This window comes from Aedes albopictus, chromosome 2 (genome assembly GCF_035046485.1).
Source record: "Aedes albopictus strain Foshan chromosome 2, AalbF5, whole genome shotgun sequence".
Taxonomy (NCBI): domain Eukaryota; kingdom Metazoa; phylum Arthropoda; class Insecta; order Diptera; family Culicidae; genus Aedes; species Aedes albopictus.
The window spans coordinates 291,978,730-291,998,729 of NC_085137.1; the positions used below are offsets into that span (position 1 = coordinate 291,978,730).

At 36.4% G+C, this 20,000-nt stretch overlaps 1 protein-coding gene across 2 annotated transcripts in view; it reads left to right on the forward strand.

Annotated features, from left to right (window-relative positions):
- Positions 1–9,622: 9,622 nt before the first annotated feature.
- The window catches only part of LOC109414229 (merozoite surface protein 2), a 30,666-nt gene continuing 20,288 nt past the window's right edge, over positions 9,623–20,000 (forward strand). Inside the window, exon 1 of one of the 2 annotated variants that reach the window (XM_029859729.2) lies at positions 9,623–9,914. In XM_029859729.2, coding sequence (XP_029715589.2) covers positions 9,837–9,914 — 78 coding nt within the window. In that variant the 5' untranslated portion in view covers positions 9,623–9,836. The remainder of the gene's footprint in view (positions 9,915–20,000) is intronic. The other variant, XM_029859730.2, reaches the window with a different exon arrangement.

The following is a 20,000-nucleotide window of genomic DNA, read 5'->3' on the forward strand; positions in this document are numbered from 1 at the left end:
TGCCCACCTGTCAAAAGGTGATTTCAAAAAATCTCTTTGAAATTGATTTTAGGTATCAAAACAAAGTTCTAAAAATCTGAAAAAAATCATAGTGACTCAGAAAAAGGTGCTCTTTCGTATAAAATCAAAAAATCAATACATTTTTCAAAATTTAAAAACCCAATTGCCCACTTCCACTTTAAATCAACCTTAAGTTTGCATGTAAAGTAATGATTGCACTAAATATACCGTAAATCTGCATGCAATAAGGCTTCAGCACTGTGGTTACTTGGGCTATCTTCGATCTTTTCAAATAACTGCCAAATATCACAAGTCAGACCTCAGATCGTATGATCCATACCATAAATCGTTCACAATGCATGTGGCCATTAGTATCTGTAAATGCTGGAGAAAAATGTTACCGAGAAATATGATTTCTTTGGTTTTTCAAAGGCAAAATCTGTTTACATAACAACAAATATTATTGCATGTTTATTTTAACATCGGTTCAATTGACCCCATTAAACTAATTGTATTTGTATTGTTATCAATGGTAGTTTACTATTCACTAGATTTGTTTAATCTCGCCTTTAATTTATTGGAAAACATTAGAAAAATCATTGTTCATTTTTCATGTCGTAACATTCTCACTTGGCTAAACCTGCTTTTCAGCTAGTTTTCTATAAGTACTTCCTCAGTTATTCATTGAGAGCTTCCTCTGTCAACACGGCTTGACGTCTGTCAGTCGTTGAAGTTTTAGCGAATAACATTCGATAACCGAAACATCTACTGTACTCAAATTTAAAACGAAAACTATAAAAAAATATGTCAAGTGATTTTGTATTTGATTATACAAACATGATCCAAGCAACAATAATATTTATTGTTATTTATATGTTCCGAATTGTTTTAAGTGTGATTGAGAAATAAACTCTTTTTTAATAAAAAGTCCATGAGAACTTTGCAGGCGCTTTTGCAACTATTTAAAAACAACTTAAATAAATTTTTACTGATAGTAACTTTAAATTATTAGAGAACTATTGAAAAACAATCGAATCAATTAGTCACTAATAAAGCTAATGTTCACTTATTGTACGAACTATATGGGCTTGATTTCTATTGTAAAAAGTAACAATATATCTACTATGTGTTTTATTGTGAACAATAAAACCAGTCATATGTTAATAATATTTACCATGTAATGAATGGTAATTTTTTATCCGGGAATCTCAGATTCTACTTCATATTTTGCAACAAAAACCTATCATTGTGTATGCTCACTTGCAGTGCATACAAAGTCCAAATTAAGTCGTTCCACTCTCATACATTTATGAGAAATTTTGAGGTTCATGAAATACTAGATCAAAAAACTATAATACCTTAGTATAATGTTACTTTGCCCTCCGTTAATGTTGCTATGGGTAACAATCTCTTGTTTATACAAAAATAAACACGAAAAATTCGGACTCTGGTGAGTAACGTATTGAGTGATCATTGTCTTCCAGCAGCAATTAAATATTTATTTTATTTTAGGAAAATAAAACGGTCCCTGAATATATACAGTTGTCAGCCATTCCAACAATTCTCTGGTCGCGTACGAACGTTATAAAGCTCTCGGGTTATCCGCAGGTCCGGCCTTTCCGCTGCTTTTCCATCATCTACGGCCGCTCATCATTCCGATCGCTTCTCGATGCATCTATGCAACCACTAGCGACACTCACTCTTTGACCTGACTACGCAATACGACCACGGCTCAAGCGGCCACTTCTCCGAATAACTCAGTTTTCCTCCTTCCGCACAATAAATCGTCCATTAATATACGTCAATTAATTACTTCTGGTAATTTAGGACTACCCTACCGAAAACTTCCCCCTACTTAACGCCCTGGGATCTGGGAGACAAAATATGGTCATGACTACCCGCATCGGAAGCGGCCGTGTCTGTGACCAGCCGCTGGGATCTTGGGCCGTTCTCTTACGGGGTCAAAAATTGTTTCAGTAAAAAAAATTTTTTTTTACTGACCCCCACAAAGAACAAAAACGCGGAAATTAAGAAACTAAGATCAAAAATCTAATGTGAAATCCCATGCAGCATACTTGTAAAGATGATCGAATTTTATTTCAAACTGTATTGACTGTGACAACACACGAATTTGGAATTTGACATTAGATTCATTGTTGAGCTAGGTTCGTTGTCATAGCTTACTAAAACAATGTTAATAAAAAATGAGGTATTGAGTCAAATGTCAAATTTGGGTACCGGGGACCAAATGTAGTACTAGAGCTGGTACCCAGTCTGAGCCTGACTGCTACGACTTGATTTGGACTTTGGTGCATATGCTGATTGGTTTTCAGCATCTTCAGTGCGATAGGTCTCGAGATTACCATCTTCAAAATCGCGAGGCAAATTGTTAGAAAGAGAGGCAAGATAGGAAAAATAACACGGCGTCCCGTTTCACCTTAATACGATACTTTTTAATTTGTACGCCGCTCATTCGAAATTTGTTGAATTAAAAAATGATCAAATGTCACAGTGTAATACACTGTAAATACGAATGATACGATATTGTGATGTTACTCATCAACCGCAGTGAACCTCGGAAGTGAACAATCGTAAAATGAACAAGCTATCAATTCATACCACCACAATATCTGTAAGATTTGTGTTCAAAAACAAATCATACAATCTAAACAAAACTAAAATAGAGTTAGTTTATCGAATTAAAAGTTTACCCAGGTAATTTGACAGCAATCATTGTCGAATTAGAGTGGTTTTATGGTACGACACGCATGCACGCTAAGAAAATGTTACTCTAAAATGAGTAAGATTCACACAAAACTGAGCTAAACTGGAACAGCTCAAAAAATGAGTAAATTGCATTTCTAGCGATAGCGCTGGCCCAAGTGCAAAAATCCAACTGGTTTAAGCCGTATAATATTCCTCGCATCATCAAGAATATTATACGGCTTAAACTGATGAGATTTTCGCACTTGGGCCAGCGCTATCGCTGGAAAAAAAAATTACTCAATTTTGAGTTGTCCCACTTTAGCTCAGTTTTGTGTGAATTTTCTGACCGTGTGGGTTTACACATTTTACCACGCATTGGGTACACATTTTACCACTTACCGATTGTCCCTGATGTGATCTTAGACTAGTTTCATGCAAATTATTATTCACACGGTCAGAAAATTCACACAAAACTGAGCTAAAGTGGGACAACTCAAAATTGAGTAAATTTTATTTCCAGCGATAGCGCTGGTCCAAGGGCGAAAATCTCATCACTTTAAGTCGTATAATATTCTTGCTGATGTGAAGAATATTATACGGCCTTAATTGGTTGGATTTTTGCACTTGGGCCAGCGCTATCGCTGGAAATGCAATTTACTCATTTTTTGAGCTGTTCCAGTTTAGCTCAGTTTTGTGTGAATCTTACTCATTTTAGAGTAACATTTTCTTAGCGTGCAGTTTTCGTAAAAAGTCGCAAATTGATGTAATGTATGTATGTATGGGTTTGGTTCATTTGTGCATTTCGCCAGTTCCGGCGAGGCACTCCGGTTCTGGTTCCGGAACACTACTGGCCTGAGACTATTTTCTTGCTGACCGTTCTTCGCGTTATCGAAGAAGCCTTTGTTTAATGTGTGTTTGGTTCTTTTCTACATTTGACCACTTCCGTCGGGGCACCTGGAACTGGTTTCAGCACACTATTGGCACAGAGAACAGACGTCTATCTTCGCTTGCTGCCTTGTGTAAAACTTTGTAACGGTCATATCGGAGTATGTGGTTATGCTCCCGTTGCGTGGCGCTAGCGACCCATCACTTACATTGTTGTGTTGTCATATTTGTTTCCAGTGCTCGCCGTTTTTGGCCGTTTGGCGCTCGTGTCGCTTTGTGGGCTAGTGTATTTTAACGATGAACACTGCCATCTTGGGGTCAAATCGACTTTATAAGTGGAGCAGTCTCCGTTGGTGGCGTAGAGGTAAACATAAATCCTTTACACACGATTTCGACGTATTTTTGTTCGAGCTTAAATGTCTGTTCTCTGTGCTATTGGTTTTCCAAAGTATGGTCTATGATTTTTTTTTCTTGTTAACCGTTAGTCAGCTTACCTAAAAAGTCATTTAATGTGTCGAAATTATGGGTTTGGTTCTCCTTTACATTTGACCACTTCCGATGGGGCAACCGTAATCGGTTGCGGAATACTACCGGTTGTCCCCATATGGCCGGAAACTTTTTTTTTGCCAAATCAAGATGCCTAAAAACCCGCGATTTGATGTGTCGCTTGCATGGGTTTGGTTCACTTTTATATTTGGCCATTTCCGGCGGGACACCCGGAACTGGTTCCGGATCACAACCGATTCAGAATGTCAACCGACATTCAGTGAATGTCGATTCAGATATGTTCTGAAAATATTTTGAAAATGCTTCCTGATGGCATAGCATAGCATAGCATGAATACTTGCACAAATCTTGGATGGAGTTGCAAAGTTGAATATTTCCATTGACATTGCTGATGTCGCTACTATCTACAATGTCATAGATTCACTCAGCTCCACACTTGGGGCAAGACACTGTGCTGGAGAGTACATTTTCCTTCACAGAGTTGCTCAGAATTTCTCCGGATTGCTCCCGTTTTTGCTTGGGTGTTGCCTGATTCATCGCAAAATCAAAACAATATTGCCCGATATCCCGCTTTTCTTGCAGTTTCAGGGGTGTTTTTCGACAAATTTCGTCGATCATTGGTAAAAAGAGTTACTCAGAATCAGAGCGTTAATGATTAATCATAAATTTAATCATGATTAATGATTAATGATTAAGATTATTCAAAAATCATTAATCATAATCACTAAAAAATTTTATTTAATCATTAATCATTAATCTTAATCACACTGATTTCGCAATTTAATCATTAATCAGTAATCATAATCATAAGGAAAAAGAATTAATCAATCATTAATCATTCATTACCAAAAATGATTCACCATATAAAATATATGATCCAACTTAAATTGGTTCAAATGCTGTTCTAAGTGTGATTCTTTTTTCAAAAATCTCCCAGGCAAACAAACTTTTACTTTTGAAACTTCAAAAATATTGTAAACAGCACAAAACCTTTTAATAATTTACAGTTTTTATGATTGATTAATCATGATTAATCATGATTTTCAATCAATTAGCCGTTTTTAATCAATAATCATAATCAATAATCACAGATAAAACCAATTTTAATCATTAATCATAATCTTTAATCATCCTAAAAATCAAATTAATCATTAATCATAATCAATAATCACCGAAATTAGAATTTTAATCAACAATGATTAATCATGATTAAAAATTTTGTTAATCATGAACGCTCTGCTCAGAATTTCTCAGAGTTACTCTCGTTTGCACAGTGTCTTGCCCCTAGGCTCCACACACCTGGCCAAGTCCTTGCAAGCATTTATAAATCCCTTCATCAACTTAGAAAGAGCCCAGAACTGAAGCATCTTCCAATAGATGAAAGGATGTTGAAAATAGCGAATTTTCAACTTATATACAGTTATAAAGTAAATATACTGAAATAGAAATATTTTTAAATAAATAATATTGGAAAGATCTCACCAATTGTTGTGGGGTTTTTTGTGGTTCAATGCCGATCATCTAATTGTCTTGATTAATGTTCTTCTCTGTGAAGAACAACACAATACTCAGCAAAGAACAACACAATACTGAACACTAAACACCCGCGCATCTATTGTTTTGATTTTCACTCGAGACAATAGCGAACGCGATCGATTATGCTGCCATACTCACCCCTACAGGAGTGATGCATGCACAGCAAAGAACAACACAATACTCATTATTTTGAAAATGCTTCCTGATGAACAGTAAATCAGGATATCAAAAAAGCCGATTGCATGGGTTTAATTATCTTTTATACATTGCCACCTCCGGCGGAACATCTGGAACCTGTTCCGATATGGTCTGAGAATGCTTTCCTGCTCACTGTTCATCAGGTTATCGAAAAAGCTTCGTTTTGATATGTCGTATGCATGGTTTTAGTTCAATTTTATATTTGGCCACTTCCGACGGGACACCCGGAACCGGTTCCGGGACACAACCGGTTCAGATATGGTCTGAGTATATTATATTGATTACTGTTCATCAGGATATCAAAAAAAGCCACTATTTGATATGTCGCATGTATGGGTTTGTTTAACTTTTATACTTGGCCACTTCCGGTGGGACATTTGCAACCGGTTTCGGAACACTACCGGTTTCGGTATGGTCTGAGAATGTTTTCCTGCTTACTGTTCATCACGTTATCGAAAAAGCCGGGGTTTGATATGTCACATGCATGAGTTTAGTTCACTTTTATGTTTGATCACTTCCGGAGAGACACCGGGAACCGGTTCCGGGACACTACCGGTTCAGATATGGTCTTAGACTATTTTTCTGCTTACCGTTTATCAAGTTATCGAAAATGCCGTAGTTTGATGTGCCGCATGGATGGGTTTGTACACGGTCAAGAAATTCACACAAAACTGAGCTAAACTGGAACAGCTCAAAAAAATGAGTAAATTGCATTTCCAGCGATAGCGCTGGCCCAAATTGGAAAATCTCATCAGATTAAGCCGTATAATATTCTTGATGATGTGAAGAATATTATACGGATTAAATAAGTTGGATTTATTCACTTGGGCCAGCGCTATCGCTGGAAATGCAATTTACTCATTTTTTGAGCTGTTCCAGTTTAGCTCAGTTTTGTGTGAATCTTACTCATTTTAGAGTAACATTTTCTTAGCGTGTGAATCTTACTCATTTTAGAGTAACTTTTTCTTAGCGTGTAGCGTTTTCATATCTGGCCCCTTCCTGGGGTACCGGTCCGGAACACCTAAATGGCCATAACTCCGGAACGGCTGGACCGATCTGAATCATTTTCAATAGGAAACAATGGGACCAGATTCCGCGTCGAATGAACTGTCGGTCAGTAAAATCGGTTGAGGTTTACTGCTAAAAAGTGATGTGAGTTTTTTTTTGTACACATACACACATAGGCGAAACTACTGGGGGTGCCGGGGGTGCCAGGCACCCCTTACAATTTTGTTGCATTGCTGTGAGATATGGGGCGGTGAATGATGAATGTATGAACTAATGAATAATTGTTTGTAGTGCACCCCCTGGCAAAAATCCGTAGTTTCGCCCATGCATACACACATACACACAAAAATAGCATGTATGTCGCTTAGTGGCGATACTGTAATATTAACAGCATACTAACGAAGCGGTGCGCATAGCATGAATAAGACTAGGATAACGAATTGGTGATGGTGCACTCAGAGCGTTCATGATTAACAAAATTTTTAATCATGATTAATCATTGTTGATTAAAATTCTAATTTCGGTGATTATTGATTATGATTAATGATTAATTTGATTTTTAGGATGATTAAAGATTATGATTAATGATTAAAATTGGTTTTATCTGTGATTATTGATTATGATTATTGATTAAAAACGGCTAATTGATTGAAAATCATGATTAATCATGATTAATCAATCATAAAAACTGTAAATTATTAAAAGGTTTTGTGCTGTTTACAATATTTTTGAAGTTTCAAAAGTAAAAGTTTGTTTGCCTGGGAGATTTTTGAAAAAAGAATCACACTTAGAACAGCATTTGAACCAATTTAAGTTGGATCATATATTTTATATGGTGAATCATTTTTGGTAATGAATGATTAATGATTGATTAATTCTTTTTCCTTATGATTATGATTACTGATTAATGATTAAATTGCGAAATCAGTGTGATTAAGATTAATGATTAATGATTAAATAAAATTTTTTAGTGATTATGATTAATGATTTTTGAATAATCTTAATCATTAATCATTAATCATGATTAAATTTATGATTAATCATTAACGCTCTGTGGTGCACAAGGCACATAAGGGGCTGTTCATAAACCACGTAGACCAAAATTTGGCCATCTCAATCAAATTTTCGTTTTTGGAGTGAATATTCGGCCCACATGTAATTTGTAAAATAGTTATTATTCGTTGAAAAACAAATATACAAGATAAAAATAGCGGCTTTGGCCGATGCATCAACTGTTCAGTTATCGAAAAGTCAATCCGAAATGTTCCATAATCATGTAATTTATGATCATGAGTATGGCCTACCCACTAAACAAAGTGACATTTCCATTCAATGGAGGAGCATTAAATCCTAAGTGCTACGAAAAGTGAAACGAAATGTTACAGTTGTTTGGCGCATAGCTTTTCCGATCTCCAGATAAATATGCGTGTTTGTTTGAGTTTTTGGTTTACGTTAAGATAGGCCGAACGAGGGGTCTATGCCAACGAAGCATCCCGATACCCTATATCATGAGCATTCTGGAAAAGAATTCCGTAATAATTAGCGAAAAAGCCGTAACCAACAAAATGTACATAATTTGAGTAATTGCAGGAGTGAAAAGATGCTAGATTTGTCTTCTAAATGCTCACAAAGTTTCCTTCACGGAGACAAATTTCGTTCGTTTGAAACAAAAATATTCATGTTTATTCGGTAAACTGATAAAATATTTAAAACCTATTACTTTTTTCAACACCGTATGGTTGTCAAAAGTAACATCTATCATATCCTATCTACTACTGAGAGTCACTTTTAGGCCAATATTTTATGAGCGAAACAACTCGGGGTCCCAGAGCAAACATAAATCTTCTCCGGTGTTAACTCAATACCGACCAGAAAAGAAATGCTTCAAATTTTCATTTATGGGTTTAAATAACATGGATGGATAGCTCGTTTTCTTCTAGTAAGGCATAAACTCATAATAAATTAAGAGTAGCAAAACAAGAGGAGGAATAATTTGTGGGCAACTCGTCAACGAAACTTATCCCATATTTCAACAATCATCGTGATTACCCAACTCAAATAAAAAAAAACTCTTCTTGCAATTCATTTTAAAGAAGTGGGATGAACAGTCAACACCTTTTCTATTTTGTGGTTGTTTGCACTTTGTACTCTTGAACCTTACCTCAGATAGGTAGGGTATGTGTGCCATCAGTAATCTCATGCTCCCTTTTTCATCCTTTTCGAAAACAAGCGATTACGGCACCGATTGATTCCGTTCTTTTTGTTTTCATGGGTGCTCACTTCTAACAAAAAAATACAAAAATAAGAAACAAAACAAACAGCGCTTCAATCCTTTGTTTTTCGTGGGATGAAAATGGGAGCCACATGCTTAATAAGGGAACCAATACCCTAATTGAAATTACTCATATGAGCTTGCAAAAAAATGTTTTGAAATATTTTGACCTACACCATTGTAGAAAAGAAGTATTCTGAAATCAGTTCTCTCGGTAGATAAAATAGCATGCCTACAATAGTATCAAATCATTACAAGATGGTCATGCATGAAAAAATTAACCTGTTTTCTGAACGGCTTATTCTAGATTTTTTTGCAGTTTTTACTCCGATCGAAGTCTACCTACACCGAGTGCTAAATGATCTGCGTCAAAAGCTTCGATACATGCTGTAATGCGAAAGACCACCGCAGTTAATGGGATGAGCAAAACGGGAATCGCACGGGAAAAGATTTGCACGATCATCTCAAGTGTCGAGACTCACTAGCATGCGAGGAGACAAAAGCATTAAGAAGTCTGGATCGCGATCGGATCAATTCAGTGCGAGTCGATCTTTCGAGCGCGCAGCAACGTTTCGATCAGGGTTAAAGTGGTTTCTAGTGAGAGGATTGCAAAAAAGTGTAATCAACCCAAGCAGTGTGTCGTGACCCGCGCAAGTGCTATTGGATAGTTTTGTTCTCTGTGAGAAAATTCATACCGTACCTGGCTGATTAACGATTGATAAAAATGATCTCTAAAAGTGTAACGACGATTCTGGTAGCAGCGGTGCTAATACAAGCGACATGTGGTTTACCGGCTCCGCAAGTAAGTGTGACTGCTGCTTTTGTGCATTCCTTTTCCCCAGCTTGGTAACATGGGAACATTTCAACGGCGGGAAAAACGTGTTTCATGGGATTGTAATTTATGTGCTGGAGCGCGCTAATATGATTATGCGAATTAGATAAAAGCTGGAGAAATTTTGCACACATTTGAAATTGAGATTGGGTGTGGCAAAATTCTGGTTAGAGGATGCCCCCGTTATTAGAAGTCCCAGTTGGGCTATTTTTGGAGCAGTGGAAACTGAATGATAGTGAAACATGCATCCTGTATTATATAATCAGCATAGGCGAAACTACCGGGGGTGCCGGGGTTGCCAGGCACCCCCTAGAATTTGAATGCATTGCTGTGAGATATGGGGCGATGCATGATGAATGGATGAACTCATGAATATTTGTTTGTAGTGCACCCCCTGGCAAAAAATCGTAGTTTCGCCCATGATAATCAGTAACTTGGAGGGTGGTTTTTAGGTTTTTTTTTCGTGTTGAAAATTAGGACTTATCCAATCAACAGAATACATCTATTATCTAAAAGTGCTGTTGTAGAATTTTCCAAGAAATCACTTCAAACATCAAAAAACAAAATATTGTGAATTCACAAATTTCCCTTTCCTCTGAATATTCCAGAATATTTTTTTCTCGGTTAACAGGATAAGCATTGTTCTTAACACTTTTTATACTTATAACATCACACATTTTTGTCGAAGACGACAAACTTGAATCTCAATAATTTGCGTACTTAGGGCTCTATTTCTATGGAAAGTTCAATATTTTCAAAATTAATTTAAACGCTTTAAGAAAAACACCTTTATGCAATTCAGTATCATAATTTCTATTTTATATAACTCATTTTGGTATCATAATGGCCAACTTTTCCGTACTGGTTCATAATGCGACTGAAATGAGTTGCATAATGAAAAATAGTTGCATAATGTTCATAATGCAACTCATTTGAGTTGCATTATGAACATTATGCAACTTAAATGAGTTGTATAATGAAAAAATCATTGCATAAAATGTTGTATGGAACTCGTTGCAAAACTCGATTTTTTCAGCACTCTTCGTATTTATCCAACTCGGCAAGCCTCGTTGGATAAATGTACAACTCGTGCTGAAAAAATCAACTTTTTGCAACTCGTTACATAAATAACTATTTCCGTGTGTTCACCATTGCAAAATGAGAATAGGGTCTTTTAAGGTGAATATATGACGAAGCCACAGCCAAAATTTTCAAAAGCACAAATCTGAAGAACCCTGAGAAGTTGATCGATTGGTCACCACCAGCGGGTGGTAACCAATCGATCAACTTTTCAGCGCAAACCGACACGTGGTTCTTCAGATTTGTGCACTTGAAAATTCGGGCTGTGGCTTTGTCATCCCAAGAAACATTTTTTGCTTTAAGCAATGTTTCTCAAAGCAACGTTATTAAACGAGAAGTCGTATTATTTTTGAATAGTTTTGAAATAAAACTGTTCTTCAACTCTTGTTCGCCCAAAAATGAGAATCTATTCAACATCAACCGTTCTATAAGCGCGATGAAATTAATGTTTATTCAATGATCGTACATCGGTTGAGAAACTCTTGTTCAACGTTAAACTTACCTTACCGGTCAGGCTAAGGCCGGGGTGGCCTCTGCTGTACATAGTAGCCGCCTCCATTCCACTCGGTCCATGGCTGCTTGTCTCCAGTTCCGCACTCTGCGTAGGGTCCGCAGATCGTCCTCCACTGTTCAACGTTAGAACCATCAGCAATTTACACAAACATCATAAACTTTTCTTCAACGTTTATTAAACAATGTTGTACGACGCAAATTGTTTAATCATTTAATAATGGTTTTAGAAACCATTATTGTGCGCCAGCAACATAGTGCATAATAACAAGCTTTCTTCGATATTTATTCCACTATAATACAATTAAAGCATGCTGGGGCCGTGATACAACTTACGAAATTTATTTCTATTAATAGATATGGTTTTAAAATGCTACAAAAGTGATTCTTAAACGTTTCTTCAACAACATTGTAAAAATAAAATGGGAAAAATGATTTAACTTTCTACATTTCTGCATTTGTATCTGGAATATCTCTCTCTGATTATGTACAACCAACATCTTTATTTTATTACATTTTATTGGACAAATCACATCAATGTAAAGACTCGAACTCTGAACCTTTGGATTCACACTCGTCTGCATCCGCTCTGCTTCAATCCGAATTACATGTATCGGCAGATTTGAAGCAGTATATAAATATTGAATCCCTGAGTCGAATACATTACCGTACATATGCTGCTTAAACATTGCTTAAATATTTTATTCAACTAATTGTCTTCATAAACATTGAAGTTGATCAATGTTTGAATAATTGTAACCACAACGTTTAATCATAAGGCATGCATGCTAATTATTTTGCAAGTCTGTCAGTAATTCACGGTGTTGTGTTGTAAGATTGGTATCGCTTCGAACTTATTTTTATTTGAACGCCCAAACAAATGAACTTTGTTTTTTTTTTACTGCTCCTGTTTTGTGTCGGGAGGAGAATGTTGTAAATCTCCAGGCAGCTATAAGATATGAACATAAGGAAGCTGAGCCCGGTTTAACCGGTGCCACTAAAGTGGGTAGAGTAGATTTTCAATACCAAACAGCGGAGCCACCCAGGATCCACTTCAGCTGCATTTTCTGGTGTTTTTGTTGCCGATTATGCTGTCCTTGGAGCGTGTAGTGCAAACGGTAAGTCAGAATGTTTTTAAAAGTGAGATATTTTGAGCTGCTGCAAGAAGTTTGTTTGGTCTTCAAGCTTGTAGCCGCGGATGCTTTACTTAGGCTCCTAATCAACAATCGTGTTTACAAAAAGGAGCAGGGCGAACAACGATAATTAAGTTATACAGTACCTACCACTGCTAATCAACGTTGCTTGAACAAAAGTGTAACATTTTTTTGAAGAAACATGATAACATCTTGTTGTTAAGCTATATCAGTCTAGTTGAATAAAAAAAGCAAAAGTTGTTAAACATTAAATAAGCTACTTGTTCCATTAAAGATCATTTGTGGAATAACGGCATCTAATACGTCAGAAGCAGCTTGTATTCTATCATTATTAGAGCACTATTAAACAGATGATGAGAATGCCTAAGCAACTGTCTTTAAACTTTTGTACCATTGGTTATTCAATGAGCAGAAATATGTTTAACAAACGAGCAGTTTTCATTGCATGAAACATTTATTCGCCATTTTGTTCAACATATACACTTGTACAACTGTCGGCGCCTTCGTAGCATATTTAATCAACTGGCATGCTTATTAATGATTTTGAATTGTTGCTTAGGATATCTTCACCTTAAACAAGACTTAAAGATTTGAAATCGGTTCGCGCCATTAAAATAAGCCATTTTTAGAAGAAAACCGTGAATAACTTTTATACCGCCAGTTGGAATGACTTTAGGCCTGGGGGTGACTTTGGAAAGATGTTTCGCTCAAAATATTAACATTTATTCAAGTGATTATCAAAAAGTGGATATTATCATATGGTAAATATAGCTTGCGTTGGCTGTAGAAGAAAGTTGCATTTTGTTGATTTTCCATTAAGAAAAAGTGATGTGAATTATGAGTTTACTTGGTTTTGTATGCTATTTTGCATGAAAACTTATTTATTTGAGCTGTATACAAATAATTCATTTGGGGGATACTTTGGGCCATATAAAAGTAAGGCAATCAGTACGAGAACCCTACAAATGTGAATTAAAACAACTGAGGAGTATTCACATTATTTTATGCATAATATGGTGTAGTTTTGGAAATAAATCTAAAATCTAAAACATTTCTCTAGTCGAAAACAATAAAAAATTGACATTGTGATCTTGAGAACCATTTGGAACCCCCCTAATTTCACTTTGTTGGAAAATATGTTCAACAAATATGAAGAAACTTGCTCGAAGACAGCATACAGCTAAATTTGAGAAATTTTGATGCAATCTATGAAAAGTTACAACATGTTGAACTTGTTTGTGCCTATTCCAAACATTTTGGCCACCCCCTGTAGATTGCAATACAATTTGGTATTTTTTTCCCTTTACCAAAAGATTGTTTAGTTCAAAAACTATATGTTATTATCAAATCAAGTATGCAATTCAAATGGTTCATTATGATTGAATAACATCATGTTAACCCACTTTTTCATCTTACACGTTTTAACTTTCCCCGTATGCAACAAGTTGCAAAATGTTGATCTCTTCAGCACGAGTCGTACAATACTACGAGTGCTGAAAAAATCAAGTTTTGCAACGGGTTCTATACTACTTTTTGTTATTACCAAATAATACCTCTTGCAAGGATGGGAACACTCACTTGCAACGAGTTCCCGACTAGATGGACATTACAAAATTATAACAAGCTGTGTTATTTTGTTACAATAAATTTTTATAACAAGGGTTGTTATAAAACATGTACCGTTAGTAGTTAAAATAACAAAAATTCTAACAAAATTCCCACTGAAAAGAACAAAAATGTAATAACTTGTGTTATGATCATAACAAAAATATTACAAAATTTGTTCCATGAAATATGATAGAATATAACAAAATTATAACAAATTGTGTTATAATTCCTTTGACACCAATTAGGGTAAAAACTATTTTTTATACTCATTTTTTGGGTAATTATTTTGAGTGTGTTATTCTATTTTTAGAAAATTATAGGTCACGCAAAAAAACTTTCTAGTTCATTATAAAACATACATACCCGAATGGGATTTGAACCAATAATCCTACCATCGCTAAATATCAGTCGCCTTTACCAATGAGGCTATCACAGCACCTGAAGCGAGCAATGAAAGAAGCTTTACTGGTTCCACGTATTGCCAGTTTCCCTATTCCCCCATCTCTTGTTTATCAGTCGCAGAACAAAAATAGACAGAGATTTGAATGCAAGATCAAACAATGAACCTCTCTCTCTCTTACCAACAGCGCTATCGCGGTGCGCAGACATGCGCACTGAAACACTAATAACAGTGGTGGCGTTTGTTGAACAAAGAGAACGACGAAAAAATAGCCAGTCGACTATTTATGATGCTTTCTGGCGGCGTCAAAGTTGCTGTAGTCGTGATTCTTTACGGACGGTGATGATTGAATTTGGTTTTTTTTTCTTACACGTACCTACGTGAGCGTAAAATGTGGCTTTGTTTTAATTGATCACAATTATATCATAGGCTGATATGATAACTTTTGCAGATGCTATTTAGTTTTATTCTAAGATTTAGATTATTTTTGGAAATGAAAAAGTTGATATAATGTCAAAGCAAATATGGTCAAATGATAATAGGTCGTAATAAAAAAAAAGTTTGAGTAGAGAAATGCAGTGATCAATTGAGCAGAATTATCATTCACATTTGTATTGTTTAGGATTATTTTTTTTTTTATTTTTTTATTCCTTGTTGGGTATCTAAGTCACTACGACCAGTTATTAGATCTATTGTGACATATTTATGCCCCAGTTTGTTTTAGCTATATCAAGTTGACGTATTACTACTGTTAGCAATAATCAAACCTTGACTGTGCGTTTGATCCCAACATGGTGACACAGCTCGGATAAACTGTACAACCGTATTGGGATTTGTTCTCCAGACATCAAGGGGTTCTATCAGCCCCTTGTCGAAGAACCTAATTCTTTTAACAGCAATTGCCGGACAACGGCATAACAAATGTTCCGAGTCTTCTGTATCTATGTCGCAAAAACGACATACATCATTCTGAAGCTTTCCGATTAGCTTCATATGATAACGGCTCGGACAATGGCCTGTTAGCAGGCCAGTAAAAGTACTTAGATCTCTTTTTGACAGCTCTAAGATTTTGCGAGTGTTTGAAAAGTTTGGCTTTATGAAACGTTTTGACTGCCTCGCAAAAGTGGTATTTTCCCAGTTGGATATTATTTTTTCATGTTCCCATGTTTTAAATTCCATTCTGAGAGAACACCCAGACACACCACAAAACGGTTCTGGTCCTAGGATTATTTAGTACCGCATTTGCTATCTCCACGCTCAATAACATCCATTACTTCTTAATACATAGTCTGTTCGGTACTTTTTGACGTTATAATTAGAAGTTAGAATAGCAGTACTGTTAATATGACATATAGGTAATCCTTGCGCTGATGGTGGGTACTCAATCATCATCATCATCATCATCAATAATATGATGCAGCAGTCAATAAACTTAAGAAGATAAATTAAGTAATAGTTATTGCTGTGGGCATTCGAAATGCAAATATCAAATACGGAAACACCAAAAGATGTGAAATCTTGAACAAACTTAATAGGAGTTCCCATTAACGAAACAGCTGCCAATATATAGTACAATTCGTAATACTAACAAATCCACAAACCAGCAGCGCCTTGAAGGCTGTTATGCGATATCATTACAGCTAGAAGCTGTACTAAAGAAACTGTTTGTATACCAACACGGCTTGTTGGATGTAAACATTATTGTCAAATCTAACTTGAAGCGGGATATATAGCTACTGCACAAATACTGTGAAATTATTCATGTTGCTTTTATTGCACTTAAATCTAACTCCGGAAGATTTGCCGGAAGATGTGCAAATTAAATAAGAGTCCCAGCCAATAAACCTTTGCTACTATACAGTACGTGTTCATTGATTTTAAAGTAATCATTACGGAACATGTTTCCCGAGAGACCATGTCTTTTCAATACGCTCCAACTACTCCAACTCCGATATTAGAATAGAGGGGGTTAGAAACAAAGGGATGTAAGTGACAAAACCCCACTTTTGAGTAAATGAGGTTTGAAGTTTTTCATCAATTTTATCATCCCATACAAAATGTATGGAGTCTCAAAAATAAACCGAATTTTCTCTGATATATTGGAATTTTTCAAATCATCATAAAAATAATCTTAAAAATGTTCCTGAGAGCTTGAAATCTGAAGTTTTTTTTATATGCTCAGCTCAAAATGGTCACTTACACCCCTTTGCATCTGGGCCGCTCAATAGTATAAGGACATGTTCCAGAAAATTTGTACTTTTGGTAATACCGCATGACCCAACCGATCAATAATAAAAATAGTTTCTTATTTTAACGAGTCGAAGTTCGGTTCAAAGTTGGAAAAATAAGAGTACCTTTTAGTTTTGAGAGTACTCGGATACGCTTCCGGCATTCTGCGCAGTAAAAAAAAACAAACAAAAAAACGAATACATAGTATTTTTATTTTTATTTTTTGTAATGTATTTAAAAATCAAAATTATTTCATATTCTGATATAATTGTGTTATTTTTCCAACGAATCATTTTATTCAGTTGTAAAAATAACAAAGTTTTAACAGAATTTGTTTTGAATCATTTATAACAAAATTAGTTACAAAAGATTATAATATATTTTGTTATAATTTAGTTCGAAAAAGTAATAAACAACCCATGTCATAACAAAATTAAAACATAATTTGTTAGTCATATCACAATGAGATATAATTATGATATATTTTTGTTATGATCCTCTAGTCGGGTTACATTCACTGGCTATTTTCTCAGCTCAGAAGCGTGCAATCAAGAAGCGATGTATGGGCACAGAGAACAGACATCCAGGCTAGAACGAATTTCATTCAGAAAATTGTGTAAGGACACACATGTGAACATCAACCCACCACCCACATACACGCTAACGCCGCTCAGCACTAAAGTGCATAATTTGACCACACTAAAAATGTGTAACCCTTGCACATTTACAAAATCAGCTCCAGTGTCCGCAAAATCGTTAAATTCGCAAAAAATTGTGTACGCCAATCTAGCTAGGTTTACTAGTGACCTTGGAAGACAAAAAAAAATCAACATTTCGCATCTAGACGAGTGTACGAGCTGTTTTTTGAGAATGTGTAACTGTCACACATTTTTGTGTGGTCTGGAAATTATGCACTTATGAGTAGGTCTTACACATTTTATTGCTGAGCAGTTTTAGCGTGTAAGCCAAGCTTTTGTTTTGATCAAAAACCTTATGCAAGCCTATCCATATACGGGAGAACAAAAGTTGTTTACAAAGCTCTTACAAATTCTTAACACGGGAAGTTTGAACACAAACCACTACCACACAGACATCTGGAATGGTCAATGGGCCTATGATACAGCAGACTGTCTTAAGTTTCGAGCACCCATCGCGTCGATAATGCGAGGTATGCACATCAAACGGAATCGTTCAAATAATTTTCGTTCAGTGCATTATTTTTCCGTGACCGGAATGGTCAAGAAATTTAACACAGCAAGCCCCATTTGATTTGACGTTTCATGTCAGCTCCGTACTAGGATCCGGAATAAAGCTACACTTTATTATTTCTTGAGCGATTCCTTGCCTAAATTTTCCACGCATCGAGATAGGCCAAGAGATTTCTTGCGATCTGTGTACTACCCATAAGCAGGAGTTGCTCTCATCGTGCCTTTCGTCGATTCTGCTGCTGCTTTTGAGTCTTAGGGGCCTACACCACTCAAACGGTTGGACAAACCAGGCCACACGACCGATCAACTCGCTCCAACTTATCAACAAACATTGCATCAATCGGAGGGAGTTGTTTGCTTACCACACGATGTTTGACCAACCGTTTGACGAGAGTGTAGGCTCCCTGCTCTAATCGACATCCCCAATCAGGATTGGAATACTATTGATTGGGACTTGAACGTGGACGTACAAACAGTAGCAGAATCGACGGAGACGCATGGAGTGCTCGAGCAATTGCCTATTGTTTTTGAGTACTGAAAAGTGTTGCATAATGTACTTTTCTGTTGCATAATGTACAACATTGTGTAAACATGGAAAAGTAGGCCATTACGGCACACTAGTACATGGTGTAATCACAGAGAACAGACGTCCAAGCTTATGAAGTGCAGTTGTGTAAAGAATTGCAACGGTTGTTTTGAAATATTTGGCAATGTGTCCATTACGCGGCGCTGTCACATTTCGAATCGCGGTGCAGATTCGCCGATGTTTTATCTTTTGGCGCTAGTGTCGCCAAGTGTGCACCCCAATATAGTTCCACCCTTAAGGTCCTCAAAAAACCCTGAAATAAAGAACTTCATAACCTATAGGCTCTACACTGGTCAATATTCATTCTACTTTCGTGATACCCGCCCCAGTTATATCCGTAAATTTTCGCAACGGGAATTCATCTAAATATGGACTTTATTTAGATTTGTATAATCCTCAGAACATCCTGAAGTTGAAGTAGACAATCCCCTTAAAAATAAAAGTTTGGTACGGTTAACCCCGTTTTTCTTACATCCTATTCAAAACATTAGGCGGATTCACTTAACAGCGTAAACTGATTAAATTGATTAAGCGTCGCGATCACCAAGGCAATCTTTGATTATTTCATTCGCAAAATCATGAAATATTTCAAATAAGCACAAAATCATGGCTTACGCAGAAATTTAATAGGGGTATTCACTGAACAGATTGTAGCCGGCACTGGCTGATCCGGGAATAATCTATGCGGCTTAAGCGCCACTCCGTTAGGAGACCGCAAGAATGGTTTAATTTGCCCGGTTGAGACTCGTTCAGGGCGAGTCCATTCAAAATCTTTAGAGAAAATAGAGATCGAGCCAGTCCGTCTACTTACTACACCAGAACTGGGGAAACTACCCTAAACAACCAACATAACTTCTAGATTACCGTACTACGTCTCCAAAGAGCGGTGAGAGATCACCCATACCTAAAAACGTTGCAACGAGGGGAAATGTTGCACGCTATATTCTCATCACTGGCGGCTTCAATCCCTTCCCGCCAGAGGCGCAACCAAAGTGGAGGAGAAAAGTACCATCAGATTTAAATCCCGAGAAGCGGAAGACATTGAACTAACGGACAACTACACGCGACAATATGGGAATCCATTCTTCTACAAAACCATCTGTACTGGACGCAATGACTTTAGACTAGTAACCGTTTATTCATTAACTACCACATTTCATACGAGGGAAACGAAGAACAAAAATCTTTATTTTGTTCAAAATTCACATGCATCTTCTTCTTCTTCTTGGCGTAACGTCCTCATTGGGACAAAGCCTGCTTCTCAGCTTAGTGTTCTATGAG